This window comes from Halichoerus grypus, chromosome 1 (genome assembly GCF_964656455.1).
Source record: "Halichoerus grypus chromosome 1, mHalGry1.hap1.1, whole genome shotgun sequence".
NCBI lineage: Eukaryota > Metazoa > Chordata > Mammalia > Carnivora > Phocidae > Halichoerus > Halichoerus grypus.
In genome coordinates this window covers 161,422,390-161,439,808 of record NC_135712.1, presented here as the reverse complement: position 1 = coordinate 161,439,808, position 17,419 = coordinate 161,422,390, and the positions used below count along the sequence as shown (strand labels likewise).

Here is a 17,419-nt window from a genome sequence, read left to right as displayed (position 1 = left end):
AGGCTGACTAGGAATCCAATCTGGCCGGTCCCTTAGATAATAAGTATTACTATTACTCCTTACTCTCCGTGAGTGTTTATACGTATCGCCATTAATCCTCCCAACAGCCTCATGAAAGAGATACTGTTATTTTCCCCATATTTCTGACAACAGAACAGAGCCCCAGAGAGGGTAAGTGACCTCCCTGAGGTAACAGAATGTGGTCAGTCCAAGCCAAGGGATGGACTCCACTGGGCCGCCTTGCTTCATTTCCTGTCTGCGCTGTTTGAAGCTTCCTGGCACCATGTAAGTGCCCCACTAGCTGTGGCTGGCTAACAAATGACCCCAGAATGTAATGACTTCAAACAATGGCAGTGTCTGATCTTCCCATGGATCTGCAACTTGGGCGGGGCCTGTTCGACTCCCATCAGATGGGGCTTCTGGAAGAGCAGAGGCTGCATTCCTCAGAGGCCTCCCCCACCCACCCACTCACCCAGTCCCCTGTCTTGCAGCTGCTGCTGGCTGTCAGCCAGATCACCCACACGGGGCCTCCGCATGGGGCCTGGGCTTCCTCACAACATGGTGGCTATGTTCCAAAAGTTAGCAGCGTTCCTAGAGAGCCACGTAGGAAGTGTGTCACCTTTCATGACCAGGCCTCCGACGTCATGAGGCCTCACTTCTGTGGCAGTCCACTCCCTGGGGCATCAAGGGGTCCTTCCCACGTCCAAGGGGAGGCAACTCACACCCCACCTCCTGACCAGGAGTCACGAGATCTGGCCAAGCCTACGGGGCCATCTTGGGAGGTCAGATCTGCCACGGTGACCATCCAAAACACTTCCCCATTCCCACCCTCCCATCCTGAGCTGAAATGGGCTTAGGAAGAGTGCCTGACAGGCGTGAAGCCACCTGGGACACAGCTGGTACTTGATAAATTGTAGGTCTTCTTTTTATTAATGAAAGAAGTTTGAAGAAAGTGTGATTATTCTTCAAGAGAGGGAATGATCATTTCAACTAGGAAGGCCGGGAGGGTTCTTGCAGAGCTGAGATGGGTCTTGAGGGATGAGGAGGGCTTTTCCATTGACACGAGGAGGTCAGTGCCCAGGGCAGAAAAGGCACGAAAAGGATGTGAGAGTGGTGGCGTATGAGCACTGGATCCAATAGTCTTTGGTGGCGAGAAACAGCAATTGCCCGTGGCCAGCTCGAGCCAAAGGGAACTTGGGTGCCTCTCTGGGGAGTTCAGAGGATCAGAAGAAGCTGGAGAAGTGGGCTGGGCCCAGAGCAGGAGCCCCATGCCCCCCGGTGCAGGCTCCCCGCTATGACGAAGGCTACCTGCACCCACAGAGCCCACAGCCACAGGCCTCCACTCCGGATGTAAAGTCTGGGGCAAGAGTCTGACTGGTGCAGCTCAGGCCATCTCCTGCCCCTCAGCCATGCTGGGACGCCAGGGGAGGAGCAGTAGGAAGGAGCCTCCAGGGACCCCGTGGCTTCCAACCCCACCAAGGCCTTTGTGCTCCCCCCACCCCCAGCAGCATTGCACTGTGTGTGAGAGAGGCTGGTCCCTGGGCTCTATGGGAGGGCTGTTAGGAAAGAGCTGTGTGCTGGGTGGTGCAAAGTGCCCCGTATTCCCTGTGAGCATGGCCTCCTCGTGCAGGCACTTCTGCTGGACCCGAGCGAGGCCTGGGTGAGGTATACACCAGAGGCTCCCTTTGACCAAATTGTCAGGGGCCTGGAGAAGCTTGTCTTCAGCGGAGTGGTCAGTGAAGGTTGAAGAATCAGGGAGCCAGAGCTGAACCCAGCTCAAGTTCCAAGAGAGGAATTGAACCCCTTGAGTGGGACGAGGCTGCCTGCCTCCATCCACATGTCTTCGTCGGGCACATTTAGAGGGCATTTAAAAGCAGGCCCTGCAGGCGTGGGTAGGTTCCAGGGCAGCAGTCTTTTACGCATCACCTCTCCTGGCAGCCTTGTGTCTTAGCAAGATCCCTCGGGTAGCCCAGAGGGTGGGGGAGAAATTACCGGACTCTTGAGGATAAGCACTTTTGTCTCAGTAATTGCTGGATTTTGCATATGAGATGATCCATACTGAGGGACAGTCTGCACCTCCGCCATGTCTTGGCAGACATCGGATGGATGGGTCCGCCTGCCTGGGGAAGGGCATGCCAACCTGAGGGGCCCCAGGTGCCCAGGCAACTCAGAGGAAGAAAGTGCTTGGCCCCGAGAGCTTACGAGCTGGGTCCCTTCCCCAGTCAGGGCCTGTTATGGGGCGAGCTGTGCCCCTGCCCTCCCCCGGCCATACCGCATCGAATTCATATGTGTAAGTTCCAACCCCAGTAACTCAGAATGGGACTGTACTGGAGATAGGGTCTTTACAAGGGAATTAAGTTAAAATGAAATCACTAAGATGGCCCTAATCCAGTATGACTGGTGTCCTTATAAGAAGAGATTAGGACACAGACACACACACAGGGAAGACCATGTCTGATGAATAAATTTGTGTGTCACCTCGACAGGGCCACTGGGGTCCAGATATTTGGTTAACCGTCATTCTGAATGTAGCTGTGAGGGCGTTTCTGGATGAGATTAACATCCGAATCTGTAGTCTGAACAAAGCAGATTGCCCTCCCCAGCATGGGTGGGCCTCATCCAATCAGCAGGCCTGAGTAGAACAGAAAGGCCGAGTAAGAGGGAACTCCACCTGCCCAGCTGCCCTTGAGGCCTGCCTCTGGACTCACACTGAAACTTTGGCTCCTCCTGGGCCTTGAGCCTCCCAGCATTTGGACTGGAACCCACCATCAGCATTCTGGGTCTCCAGCTTGCCAACCGCAGACCTTGGGACTTGTTGGCCTTCTTAATCACATACACCAATTCCTTATGTATGTATGTGTGTTCACACACATCCTGTTGCTTCTCCTCCTCTGGGGGACCCTGACTAATACCCCACATGAGGACCTGGGGAGAAAAGCCCATTTACACGCCAAGGAGAGAGGCCTTGGAAGACACCAGCCCTGCAGACACCTTGATCCCAGACTTCCAGGCTCCAGAATTGCAAAAAAAAAAAAAAAAAATATATATATATATATATATGTGTGTGTGTGTGTGTGTGTATATATATATATATATATTAGTGTCTGTTGTTTAAGCTCCCCAGTGTGTGATACTTCGATATAGCGAAGTGCTATAGGACCTCTCTTTCTTCATCTGTGAAGTGGGTCCAAGGGCCACTTGGGTTTATCGTGAGACTGCCAAGCACAAGGTGTGTGCACCCTCTGTCCACTCGGCAGAGCCGACATGTCTGTGTGTGGCGGTCGGGGCTGGGAGCTGGGTAAAGTGAGGGAGACATTCACTGCGGGCACAGAATTTAAGTGGGCACCAAAAAAACCCACTCAGTAATCAAGTAAATAAAAGGTCAAGATTGTACCTAAAGACAGGTTGTTGTTTGTTTTACAATGCGCATTACCGTGCCATGCAGTCATTTCTACAGGGGCTCTGGTTTCTAGGCCCTTCCGCCCAGTGTGCCCTGCAGGGTGGGTTTATGAGGGTCGACAGTGAAGTGCAGAACCCTGAAGAGAGCGAACCGTGAAGCTGTATATATAATCTTTTTTTTTTAATTTTAAAGCCTTATTAACTTTTTCACTTGGTTCAAAATACAGCAGGCTATTTTGGCAAGTATGTATCAAGATGCACATTTGTCCTTTTGCACTGGGCCCTAGCTGGCCCTGAGCCAGCCGCCCACCTGCTGTGCTGTCCACTTTAAAGGGTCAGGCTGGGTGTTCTCCTTGGAAGGCCATCCTGAGAATGCATTTCCCTCTGGATATCTGTAAAGGAGGCTTAAGAATTAGGATTGTTTCTCCAGAGAGGACATGATTAGGTCATTTGGCAACTCTGAATAAGATCTGAGGATTAGATAGTAGAATTCAATCAATGTTAATGTCCTGACTTTGAACACTGTACTGTGGTTATGTCAGAGAATGTCCTTGTTTTAGGACAGACACTCTGAAGTAGCAGGGGCTTGAGCTGGGCAACTTACTCTCAAATAATTCTGGAAAAAAAAAGTGTGTGTGGTGTGGCTAAGTGTGGTGTATGCTTGTACTTGTGTATGTGTGGAGAGAAAGACAATATGATAAAGCAAAATGGGATACAGTGCTAACATGTGGAGAATCTGGGTGAAGGATACACAGGCTTCTTTGTGTTCTTCCTGCAACTTTGCTGAAGTCTGAAATGAACTCAAAATACAAAGTTTAAAAAAAGTGTCAGGAGTTGCTGAAGGCTAGTTCACCTTACTCATGTTCTGGCTTCTTCCGGAGCCCCCTGACCCCAGATTTCCCCTCTGCCTCCTTCCTAGTCCCTTAGGCCCCAGCTGGAATGCCACCTCCTCAGAGAGGCCCTCCCTGATCAATTAGCTTGTCTGGCACAACACCATCCTGTCCTACTTGTCATCTTCCACGTCCCCCACTTTTGTTTTCTTTATCACCCTCTGCAACATCAGAAATTATCTCATCATTTGCCTAGTGTTTGTCTCCTCTGCCCCCACCTCCAAATGTCAGCTCTGTGGAACTCTGTCTCATTCATCCCCACCCTTTCCCCCTCCCCATCCTCTGTGCCTGACACACAGTAGGTGCTCAATAAATATCTGTGAACAAGAAAAAGTTTAGATGATCATAGGGCTGCAGGTCAGAAAACCCAGAGTCTCATCCTTTCTGGTTTCCCCCACAGACTTGCCAAGTAACCCTGGGCAAGGTCCCACCCCATCTTGACCCCAGCTCTAAAGCTTTGGGACTGTGTGATGCAGAAAGCCCCAAGCTGCTACGCCATCTCAGTGTCCCCCAGCTGAGACCCTCTCTGCTGCAGGGATTACCTGGGGACCTGCCTCCCTGGGCTCCTCACCGCTATCCCCTGACAGAGGAAAAGCAGAAGAAAATGTGTTTCACGGATCTTACCTGTAAGGCACGTGTCCCCATACAGTGGGGCCCACAATGAGAGTGCATTCACTTCTCTCCCAGGGCTTCTTCCTAACAAAGACAGGGCAGATTTTAAGCCCAGCGCCTTTGGCAGGAAACAGTATCTGCCTGAAATTGAATAACATTGTCTTGTTTTCATGGTAACCTTCTACTTACAGCAAGTGATACTAGTTTTCCATTTGGGGGAGTGATATAAAGTTTCCTTTTAAAATGAATGTATTCAGGAGTGAAAGCCAGTTAATTGGGTATTTTGTGCATTGTTTTTAACTTACTATTGTTGTAAATTGGAAATCTGGTTGGAAGCAGAGAGCGACTGCTCAGGGTCCCATAGCAGGGTCCCGCCATGAATCACCTACCTGCACCAGATGTCAAGGCTTTGCCCAGCGTGTTTTATCTTTCCTCCACACTTCCACACCCATTTTCGTGTTCAGCTTTCCCAGGGGGTCTTTAAAAATGTCTTTCTACGGTAGATTTGTTCAAATCAGGATCCTAATGCAATCCGCATGCTGCATGTGTCTGTTGAGTCTCCTTATATCTAGAAGCTCCCCCTTCCTTTTCCAGCTTTGCCATTCATTTGTTGAAAAAACCGGGCCATATGCTTTAGCACCTCCCACATTCCATTTCTGGCTGATCGCTTCCCCCACTGGTGTCATTTCACCTGTACCTCTGTCTCCCGTAGTTCCTGTTAACTAAGAGTTAGATCGAGGCACTTGATTAGGCTTGCTGTTTTAAGCCAGACTAGATATTTTAAGCCAGTTGATTTTAAGGGAAAATAGTAAATCGTATTAAATGAAATACCAGCATGTCCACAGAGAGTCTGCAGCAAAAGGGTGGGATGAGGCTAGGGCTAGGAACTATCTAGGAACAAAGGAAAGCAATGGAGGAGACTCAGCCAGGGGGCTGACCTGGACAGGGCAGGGCTGGGGCAGTGGATGAGAAAAAAAGGAGTCAGGAAGGCCATGGAGGAGGTGAGGTCCAGGCCCAGGGTGGTGCAGTCCTCACCAGTTCTCTGAGTTTCGTGTGTGGGCATGATCAGTCAAGGGGAGGGTTCCTGTTTGGGGGCCCTTGACCTGCATGCCAAGACCCAGGAAGCGAGGAGCCAGGGTCCAAAGAACTGAGACCTTTCAGCACAGGATGGGCGTCCCAGAGAACAGCTCTTCTCCTTTGCCTGAGAAGGACCTAGGGAATGGGTAAGGCCAGCAGCAAGTGGGATTTAGGTTAGGCATAGAGAGGGACTTCCCCACCAGAGTAGGAAAGTCATGTTGCATAGTGGTTATAATGTGCGTTTTGGAGAGCATTGCTTGGGCTCAAATCCTAGCTCTGCCATTTCCTATTTGTGTAGTCCTGGGGATGTTTGTGCATCACTCTGTGCCTTAGTTTCCCCACTCTACAGATGAGATAATAATGGTACCCACCTCATGGATAGGCCTGAGGATTCGGTGAGCTCATCACATGTAGGGCTCCGGCAACAGTAAGCACTCAATAAGCACCGGGTATTATTATTACTATTGAGTGAGAGCGAAACATCTCTCCCTGGAAGCTTTAGTTTTCACCACAGCCAGCAACTGTAGAGACTAGAAGCTCAGAAGGGCATTGCTTTATGTTCATGATCCTTCATAGAGCTTCTCAAAGTACATTCACACAGCATTGGCTCCTCCTATGGGTTTGATCTTCACAAACGCCCCCTGAGGCAGGTTTTGTTCTCTCCCGGTTTTGCAGATGAGGACACTGAAGTGGGGGGGCGGGGCGGGGCAGGGCAGGAATGGTTTATAAAAACCCCTTGGCCGGTGCAGCTCAGGGGTGTGGAAAGGTCTTAGTCAGAACCAGTGTTCAGAGTCCCAGATCTGCTCCCTGCTGTGTGACCTTAAGTAAGTCACTTAACCCCTGTGTGACTCCATTTCTCCATCTCCAACATCAGGGAATGGGACCGGGGCCTCCATTGCTTCCACTGTCTGATCTCCCTACATAGCAGATGGGGGCACAAACCCTGAAGGTCCCCGGTACATCTGCCTTCCCCAGGCCCAAAAGGGAACAGAGTCACAAGTCCCAAAAGAGAGAAGCCAGGAGGGCTGGCTGTCGGTTTGATTGATTGCCGATGTCAGACCCTGCCCTTTGGGGTTCCATCTGTCCCATAGCCAGGCCACCACAGCAGGTCCTCAAGAGACATTCCAGAATAGTCTTCCCCCCCACCATCCCCACCCCGGATACTTAGGAGCTTCCCAGGATCCTGGCTTTCCCTCCAGTGGCCAAACTTGATAAGATCATGCAATCATCTTTGTACTTCCTGCCCCACCCCACCCCCAGTCTCAGGGGCAGGTGACAAACAGGCTGGACAGTGAGCAGGCCCAAGCCCCAGATCTCACCCTAGGCAGCGCACATCCCTCCTCTGGGCCTCAGCTTCCTCATTTACAAAATAAAAGGCAGACAGATCAAGTGAAAGGGTTGTTCCTTCATTTAGCAGATACTCATTCATTAACTCCTCTGGGCCAAATTGTTTGCCAGGGCCAGAGAAACTGATGAGCAAGCTCCATATCTACCCTCAAGTCACTCCCGGTCTGGATTTTTCCCTGCTCTAAGGGCTGTGAGGAGCCACGGGCATCTCTGGAGCTGGACCAGTCATGGGCAGCTTCCTGTAGGACGTGGCAGCTCAGTGAGCCTTGACAAGTGAAAAGGAACAAAGAGTACGAGAGGTGACCTGTGGGCCGGACACCACAGATGGACTTGATTTGACTTGCATGGGATTAGCCCTAATATGGCATTTCAAGTTTGAATTTATTGCAGACATGTAAAAATCAAGAGCTTTTAGGCAAAAGTGTGGATTTCTGACTTCTGAAAAACCAGAGCCCTCATTCCTACCCAGCAATGGTTGTCCCTTTAGACTGCATGGTCCCCACCCCTCTGTCCCACCTGACCATCCCCCACACCTCTCCCCACCAGCCATCCTCATGTCCCCATCGCCATTGATGGACCCTCCAATCCCCCAGTTGTTCAGGCCAGAAACCCAGGCATCATCTCCTGCTCTTCTTTCTCTCTCACCCCATATCATAGCCATCTGCAATCCCTACTGGCTCTGCTTCGAGAATGTTTCTAGACTCCAGTCACTTGTCCCCACCATCTGGGCCACCTCTTGGGTCCAAGCATCAGCTGCTTCCTGGTCCTTGCTTCTGTCTTTGCCCCCTACAGTTTCCTGTTTGCACAGCAAGCAAAGCGAGGCCCTGCACGCCCAGTCGGGAGCTTGGACACAATGTGCCTCACGCTCCCCAAGATGGACATGGCAGAGGTCTTCTCTCGAGTCTTCTCCAACACCCGGCCTGACTCGGTAACCATCTCTGCCTGTGCCCTTAGCCCTTACTGGCCTCCTAGGTCTGAGACAAGATGGCAGAAGTTGGTTGACTAGATTCCCTGGGGGCTTGGGAACTCACCCAGTGGTCCCCCATGACCCAATGCTCTTAACGACCCTGGGCCTCCATTTTCCCATCTGAAAAATAGGGGCATCCCAGCACCCCCTCCACATAAGGCAAATGCTGCTTAAGATGCAGGAAGGTTAAGGGTTTTAACATTCAGCCAACTTGGCGTGTGTTGGGTGTCTGCCTCACGCCTGGCCCTGCTCTGGGCACCACTGGAAGTCTGTACATATAAATGATGGGTGATTCATTTTGTTTTCAGCCTGAATCAGGAAAAAGAGCTCTGGCTTTGGAGTTGGATAGACAGAGCTGAGTTTAGAGATCATTCTGGACAAGGCATCTGAACCTCAGTTTGTTAATTTGTTAAAAAAAAAAAGGGGGGGGTAGTAGTGAGCGCCACTCCTCAGAGTGTGTGAGGTGTGGAAAGAGCTAAACTGCGTGGATATTTTGCCCGCTTTCCATGGGCTCTCAAGGCTGGGAGGGAAAGGGACGTGGACACAGGCCATGTCCATGCAATGTGAGGCTCAGGGACCAGAGAGGATGTGGGGCAGAAGAGGAAGGAACCCAGGAAAGCTTATCAGGTTTATTTATTTGCTTGGGGCCGGTTACTCCTCCCAGCAGAACATCAGCCCTGTTTGGCTCCCCCTCCTCTTCCCCAGGTCCACGAGTGGAGTCTGGCACTAGCAAGGCAGTCCCCACGTGTTGAACAGATGAAGGAACAAACATAGGAGTAATTGGCTTCCTAGAGCCGGTGGCCTTGGTGGTGGGGCGGGGTATCGAGGGTTCACTGGAAGCGTATGTACGCAAAGCTGGCCACAGTGGAGCCGTGCACAGACATGGCGGTAGGGTTAAGAGAGGACCCAGGGGACGGTGTGGCACCAGGGCTGCCAGCAGTTGGGAGGCCTTACAACCCAGGGCCTGAGCGTAGGGAGAGGGCGCAGTTACGTGGAGCAGGAGAGAGACAGAGCTATGTACAGAGGGCCACCTGCCAGGCACTGCGGCTGCCGAGGGGCAGTGAACACCCTGACCGCCTCCCGCTCTCCTGCCAGGGTCTCCCACTGGCCACAGACAACCGGGAACGGGGGTATAGGAGCCTGGTGGTTCAGTCCATGGGCCCAGAGCAGAGGAGACAATCCATCTGCTGGGCATTTGGAGAGTAACAGGCCCAGGGATGCAGAACTCCTGTCCAGAGTGGGTAGGCTCAGAGCCAGGAGGCCTGGGGCAGGGACCGCTTGTGGGCATCAGGAGGCTCGATGTGGGTGGCAGACGGCACAGGGTCTTGCCTGCCTCATTGTGGTTTGGCCAGGAGTAGGCAATGGCCGGCCGCTGGGAGGATGTTGGGTTTAAAACGAAGCTTATGACAGATAGTGGGAGACAGGCCGAAGGCAGGGACAGCACTGAACAGCAAATTAACAAACTGAGGTTCAGATGCCTTGTCCAGAATGATCTCTAAACTCAGCTCTGTCTATCCAACTCCAAAGCCAGAGCTCTTTTTCCTGGATCCAGAGATCCAGAGAACAAGGAGGGGTCCGCTGTCTGGCCTCATAAACCCACTGTCACCGCCAGCCCACTGCCAGGGAAGAGACTGGAGGTTGACCATTTTGTGGGCAAGATGGGTGGAAGTCAGAGGCAGAGGTTGGAGGGCATTCAGAGCCCTGAGACCACAGATATTCCTCACCGAGCAAGTAGAATTGACAGATCCAGCTAGGCCTGGAGGCTAGACCGAGGCTCACAGGCCCTCCCTTGGCCTGCGGAGGAGGGGCGCCTCCCCCGGCTCAGTCCCCCTCCCCACGAGCAGGGGCTCCCCCCACTGCCCTCCCTGCTGGTGCCGTTGCATCCCTCCACCGAGCACAGGCTGTGTCCTGCCCTCACAGGCCAAGTTCACCATGGCATCGGCATCTCCCAGGGAACAAATGTATCCTTTTCTTTGCCTGGGCGGCAGTGACTTCATCCTCAGTGGGCCGTGTGAGTCACCGCACGGAGGGTGGAGGGCCGGCCAGCTCTCCGCTGAGCCTGGCCGTGGCTGTGTGGCTGGGGAGAGGGGCGAGCTTCCACTCAGACCTCCCTCACTTTCTCTTCCTGCTGTGGCCCCCTGTGTCCTACAGGGGAAGTTGGAGGGACAACATCACTGGGCACCTAACGGGTGCCCAGCCGTGCCAGGGGCTTTTGCCATGACAGCTGCCGTGAGCTCTGCTGTCCTGCAGAAGGTGGGCCTCAGAGGCTGAGGCCTGCACCCAGGGCCACACGGTTCTGTGAGCCTACTATCACTTCTTCCCCACCGTAGCAAGGATGCTTATTCCCATTTTGCAGAGGAACAAATGGAGGCTCAGAGAGATGGGATGACTAGTGTTAGGGACAGGGAGTCAGAGGTGAAGAAGGAGTCCGCCCCCATTCTCAGGGACAAGCCACCATCGGTGATGAGGACAACGGTGTGCTGAGTCAGCATTCAGGAAACCTCAGAGCACCGGGAGCCTCAGTTTTCTCACCCATAAAATGGGCATGATGACAGCCACCCCTCAGGCCATTGAGAGGACATGATGAGAGTAGTCGTGAAGGAGGGCAGCACACCCCCAGGCCACCACCACCTGCACCCCGCCGTGTGACAGTCTCTGCGCCATCGGCACCCTGCGAAGTTGGGGAGCAGCGCAGGGGGCATGTAACGGCTCGGGTGTGAGGCTGGCCCAAGCTGACAGCAATGGCGTGGGGGCTGCCAGCGCTTTGAAAAAGCAGATCTTCAAGGGCCACCGGGGAGGGAGTGCGGGAGATGGCCCAGGGCGTGGCCCCTGCCGGGTGGCGACACTACACCTCGTGCCCTCAAGCTCTTCCCTGAGGCTTTGCTAACCCTTCGTGGGTGCCCCCCACCCCATCGCCCGTCAAGCCAAGGAAGCAGTCTTCTGAGAAGCAGGCGATGCCCCGGCAGCTGGGGACAGCTGCACCCATACCTTCCCCGTGCCTTAGTTTCCCCATCTGTGAAGTGGGGGAGGGAAGCCGTAGTGTGATGCTGTTGGAAAGGAGGGGCACACAGGTGGGTGCAGCCAAGGGGAAGAACAGAGCGGCGCCTGGCCCCTCCAGAGGTTTGGGTGGCAGGGGTGTCTTCCAGGACAGGGTCTTGGCACCCTGTCCTGAAAATGACACCTCTCTCTGAGATCACCTCCAGGGCCAAAGCTGCCACCTTCCCCTCTCTACCAGGTACCCTCCACGACTGGTGTCTTGCACACAACAGGCATGGGAGGTGCACGTGACAGATACTCTTCCCAGCTGAGTGGTGAGGGACCGCAGTGCTAAGCCCTGGCCCAGCGGGTCTGCCCCAGAGCCTGGGGTCAGAGGGCCCAGGAGCCATGAGAAACCAGAGCCTAGCGGGCAACAGGAGAGCACGGGGCAGAAAGACAGAAGGCTCAGATGTGCCTGGGATGGGACAGGCCATGGATGGAATCCTGGGGGACCAGGTGAGAGGCAACAGGCTGATAGGGAGGATGGGACAAGGGTTCTGGAAGATGCTTCAGGAAGAGAAAGAGGTCTCTGCAATCACCTATTCTAGCTCTTTACCCTGTGGGGACCAGGGGTCAGCCCAGGCCAGAGGGGAGTGAGTGAGGGGATGGATGGAAGGAAGAGGAGAGGATAGGTGGGTGGATGCCTGGGAGGGGAGAGGGAAGGGAGGCGGGAGCTGGGTATGGATGTGTGAACGGATGAGTGAGTCCGTGGATGGTGTGAACAGAGTGGGGGTGATGGAGACACGAGCACAGACGCTGCCTCTGCCCACAGAAGATGTTGAGAAAACTTCCACCAGTAGGACAGACCAGATAAACTCTTGAATGGAGGTCCTACTCTGTGTGGCACAAGGAAGCGAGGTGCTGCCCCAGGGAGAGTTTCCTTAGGTCAGTGGAGGCTCAGGCTGGAATAGCAGCCTTGAGGGATGATGAGCTTCCCATCACTCAGGGGTCTCAAGCTGAGGCTGGGCAGCCACCTCCCCAGGGTGCTGTGGAGGAGCTTCTATGACAGGTAGTGGGCCGCTGTGGTGGCTTCTGAGGAGAGAGAACTGGGGTTCCCAAGCCCCCCAAAGGAGCCACAGCCTTTGTAGAAAGCAATGTTGCTTTCAGATAAAAAGTTCTTTCCTGGCTTGGGGGACAGACAAACATGCAGCTGCTGATCCTCACTGTGGGAATCAGGCTGGAATCCTGGACGTCCTGCCCAGGCCAGGGCCAGGGGCCCGGGGACAGAGCAAGGCTTTGACCCATAGACCCAGGCTCAGGGCCCAGCGCCACCCTCCCTGACTGTCTGTGGGCAGGTGATGCCCCCTGTGAGCCTCAGTTTTCTTATAGGTGAAACGGGGGCCCTGGTGGGCCCTGGACAGGATGACACTGGCAGCCGTCCATAGCTCTATAGCTCTACGCCCAGGGCCTTACAGGGTGCGGGGATCTGGACCCACCTGACCCTGGGGAACTTCCTGGGGGCTGTGGGTGGGTAGAAGTAGATTCTGTGAACACTGACCTTGAGCTGTGAGTCATTGTCCCTGGGGGCTCTGCCTGGGAAGCCCCAGCTGCCTGCCCTGGGCTGGGCCCTGGAGCAGCTGGGGGGAGGGGGATGGGGAACAAGGGTGGGGGCTGCAGCTGGGACCCCGGTCTGGAAATGCCCCAGACCCAGCTCGGGCCCAGCCCCCACGGCCGCTCAGAGGGGCCAAAGCCCCCCGCCCCCCTCCACTTCCCACCTCTACCCAGAAATGCTGCGCCCGGAGCCATAGCAAAAAGCCCACCTCCCCCGCTTCTTAGGGCTGTGACCTGGGGTGAGTGACTTTCCCCATCTGTGCCTCAGTTGCCTCAAATATCAAACAGAGCCGATGATCAAATCCACTTCATAAGGCCATCGGGAGAACTGTGCCGGTTCTGGCCCCGTGGAGAGCTTAGACCCGTGCCCAGGACTCCATGAGCCCGAAGTGGTCAGGGAAAATTAAGGTCAAAGGGGCCGGCCACACACAGCATCATCTGTCACACAGCAAGGAAGTGGCCTGGCCAGGCCTGGGAACTTTGTCTCTCCCAGCAGATGGAGACCCTCTTGGGCCAGCCGCCCTCCCAGGCTGCAGCCCTGACTCTGTCTTTCTTTTGTGTCCCGTACACCCCAGGCTTCCCCCAGGAGCCAAGCAGGCAGAGCGGCCCCTTTCCCTGTCCTGGCCAGCTCCTGGCCTGCTGGCTGGGGTGGGCCGGGCTGCGGGGCGGGTGTTGGGTTTAGGCCTCTGGGGAGATGGGGGAGGATGTGGGCCCGCCCTCGCCTCCCCGCCCACCTCCCTCCCTCTCGGGCTCGGCCTCTCCCGTCCCAGGCCAGCCTCTGGACACAGGACCGGCACTTTCCCTCACCGGGCAGACGCCCCTCACCCGTCCCGCCCCGAGTGACTCACTGCTCCCCTGGCCCACAGCCCACAGCCACTGCTGTCTCCTGGCAGGAGGCAGGCGCAAGGTTGTGCCGAAGCCACGGGGTCTGGTGCGAGAGGGCCACTCAGCCAGGAGGGGCTGAGCAGCCCGACGGGCCGGCACACAGAGGCTGGCCTGGGGACAGCAAGGCCGGTGGCTGGGACTGACAGTGGCCTGTGGGAGCCCGCGCCTCCCCCTCTCCCCTGGCTTGTAGGCCTTGTCTTTCTTCTTCCCACCATGAAGAAGGAAGTGACCTGAGAGCCAGCAAAGACAGCCAGCCCCTGGCGGGGAGGAGACCAGGGTTGGAGGGCTGGGGCCCTGGGGCCCTCAGCCGCTGGCTCTTCCAACCAGCCAGGCATGAAGGGGGGCGGCAGCGCCGTGTGGAGCCTCATGTGGAAGTACTGCATCTCCGTGAGGACCCTCAGGTACTCGGGACGCGCGCGCGCACGTGTGTGTGTGTGTGTGTGTGTGTGTGTGTGTGGACGCGGCTCTGCCGGGCCATCGCCTGGTGGCAGGGAGGCTGGGCACCGGGCTGGCCGATTTGCACGGACTCTGTGAGCCCCAGGACAGCTCCAGCCTGGGGGGAGCAGGGATGGAGGGCAGGAAAGGTCATGCCTGGTGCCCTCGGAGAAACTCAGAGTCTCTAGTGGGGAGGGAGGGAGGCAGGAGCGTGGAACAGTAGTGGGGAGTGTGCGGGCATTTGGCTGCGCCCCGGCGTGCCCGCAGGAGGATGCCAGCGGCAGGTACGGTATGGCTGGCAGACTCCCCGGGGTGCATGGGAACGGGCGTTTGTTACATAACACACGGGCACTGGGCACAGCCGAGTGACCTTGGCCCTGTCCCCTAGCCTCTCTGAGCCTGTTACCCGTCAGTGAAATGGGGCCCACACTCGTTCCTTCAGAGCGCGGCGTGCGGCAATTTCCTGTGCCTGTCCGGGGCAGTTGCCGAGCGGCTGAGAACTCAGCCCGGACACAGGCACCAGGCCGCCCAAGTTTAAAACTGACTTTGGCGTCATCAGCGGCGTGAAGTGGCTTCATCTCTGCGGCCAAAGCTTCCCACCTGCAGATCCTTACAGGATTCGTGTGAGGCTTAAATGAGGTGGTGTACAAAGAACAGGGCCTGGCGCCCGGCCAGCGCTGGGTAAGCCTCAGGTGTGATTACCGCTGCTCTTGTTCTCGTCCTTCCCCTTTGCCAGGTGGACGGACGGGGAGGGGTGCCTGGACCGGGGGCGCTGTGCACGCCAGCACCCATGGAGGCAGAGCAGGGCTCTTTGCACCCTGGGGAGGGGGCTTGTCCCCGGGTTGGCGCCAGCCCCCGCACCTGCTGAAGGGATTCAGACCAGGGAGCAGGGAGCTGGAGCCTGTGTGATCTCGGGCAAGGCTGGGTCTTGTCTGTAAGGGGGGATTAGGTGCGGCCAGGGTTTATATGGGAGGGGCTTAGAGGCAGCTGCTTGGAAGGGCTTGGAAGACATCTATTTAGATACCACCTAAGGGCGTATTTGTTACCAAGGGGAGGTTTTACAAAGGCTAAGGGATTGGAAGAGTCTCCCTCTTTCTTCCCACCTTCATCACCTAGTTTATAAACTATATAAACTCTCCCTTCCTTTCTTCCTTCTTTCCTTTCCAAAATATTTGTGACTGCTTATAGGAAATACCTACGATAAATCAAGTAAAACATCAGGACCAGGATAAGCACAATATAGGACAGAATGTAATGACCTAGAAGAAAAAAAATAGAATGGGACAGAGAGATAAGCAGGATCCTGAGGTCCTTCTGTAGAGGTGAAAATTGCTGAGCTTCCTGGCAGCCAAAGAGAAAGGGGAAACCTAGCTCCTCAGCCCACACTCACTGTGATAGGAAACCATCATTACAGTGGCCACAGTTGTCTTTGCTGCTGGATGAGAGGGTCTGGGCCTCTGGGCCTGGATAGATGGGTGGGTGAAGGTGGGAGGCTTGGCAGGGATAGGCCTTGGGTCTAGCTTTAGGAAAACAGGGCAGACAGTGAGGGTGGAGGCATTCTCTTGGATGCGGATGTGGCTGGCTGTGGGAACAGAGAGAGGAAAGCTCACCCCAGGAGTGAGTCAGTGGCCACCTGTCCTTCCTTAGACCCTGGGATAGACCGCCTCGGGTTGGCACCTCGGCCAAGCAGGCCACGGCAGGGGGTGAGTCCCCCGGCTATGGTGAGTGTGCTGTGTGCCTTTCCCTCCAACCTCAGCTGGATTTCCCTGTGTCTCATTCTCTCCTGCGGTTTCTGGGGATTGGCACTATGGAAACCTCAAGGGTTGTTTACAGGATGCAGGGGGCCCAGCACTGGGAGGCCCTGCCATGCTCTGCCAGAGGCTCACCCAGTCCAAGGAGGAGTAGCCCAGCCTCGCAGGGCCTGGTAGATCAGCCGCTCCATGCCTGAATTCCCTCATCTACAGCGCGGGGTTAACGGCACAAGGGATAATTACCAGTCAGGGCTGTGAGGTAGAGACTTGCACAGCTCATGGTTAAGTGCTCCAAGAGTGTTTTTTTGGCCTGATAGCCCAACAGTGGCGATGGGCAGGCCTGCATCGCAGGGCTGATATGAACACTGGTGGGGTGGCTGCCTTACCCTCAAACACAGCACCAGGTGGGTGTGGACACCATAATTGGCACTGGGTTGGCCCCAAACCCCCACTTAGCACCTGTAAGTACAGGGCACCTCCATGCTTAGCTGGGGAACATGGCCCTTAGGGGGCTCCAGGAGACTTGCTCTGCTCTCTGGACCCACACCCCATTTTGTTGGGAGGCCACCACGAGGACTGAGGTGACCCCCCGAGTCGGACAGACAGATAGAAGGACAGAGCAGGCCCTCGGTGGGATCCCAGCCCCCCTCAGCATCAGGGAAGACCTGAGTCAGCAGGTCTGCGGCCTGAGGCGGGGCTGGCGGCAGCCACAGTGACAAATTGGAGGGTTGCAATCGGACAGCACATAGTTTTCCACTTGCGTCTTCAGATTCCCCTCCGCCCGAGTCTGTCACCCCTGGCCCAGACCCGCTTACATCTGGAAAAGCAAGAGGTGTGTGTGGGGAGCAGGCTGCCGGCCGGCCAGCCCTGGCCCTTTGCCCAGGGGTTCAGTGACTGCAGCCCAGAAGCCAGGGGCAGGGTCTCTGGGCCTTTGGCCCCAGATCTCCGAGAGGGAACACGACACCTAGGAGCTGTGCACACCGGGGCCCAAAGCCAGAGACGGTAGGTTATATGATGTGCGTTTTGGGGTGAGTTGCTAAACCCCTCTGGGCCTGTTTCCTTGGGTAACATGCCAGCGAGGTGGTTCTGGGGAAGATCACGAATGGGTTCCATTGGCCGGTACCCAGTGGAGCGCCTCCCTGTGATGCCTGTCCCCTTCGTCCCCCTGAGTCTCAGTGTTGGAGTGCTGGAGCAGGGAGAAGTCCAGCTCGGCAGTCAGGCCTGCCTGAGTTCAAACCCCGGTCCAGCCCCTTTGTACTGTGTAAGCGACTTCCAGGGCTGTTGTGAGATTAACTGAGTTGAGGCCGTGGGCCTGCCCGGGCAGGCTAGGTGCCGCACGGTGGCTCTGTCTCTGAGCAAACACTTCCAAGCTCCCATCTGTCACAGGCCTTAGTCTGTGGCATCGGTAATCCTCAGCCTCTGGGCAGGCTGGAAAATCACTTTTGCATCTGGTGTTATTTTGGGAACGA

At 55.6% G+C, this 17,419-nt stretch overlaps 1 protein-coding gene across 3 annotated transcripts in view; it reads left to right on the top strand.

Moving 5' to 3' along the window:
• Positions 1-17,419, top strand: part of IQSEC1 (IQ motif and Sec7 domain ArfGEF 1) — a 371,367-nt gene that overhangs the window by 235,764 nt on the left and 118,184 nt on the right. Inside the window, exon 1 of one of the 3 annotated variants that reach the window (XM_036099673.2) lies at positions 13,673-14,165. The exons of the other annotated variants lie outside the window; for them this stretch is intronic. Within the exon in view, the coding sequence (XP_035955566.1) occupies positions 14,098-14,165 (68 nt within the window). The 5' untranslated portion in view covers positions 13,673-14,097. Of the gene's footprint in view, positions 1-13,672; positions 14,166-17,419 lie in introns of those variants that run through there. 3 annotated transcript variants of the gene reach the window in all.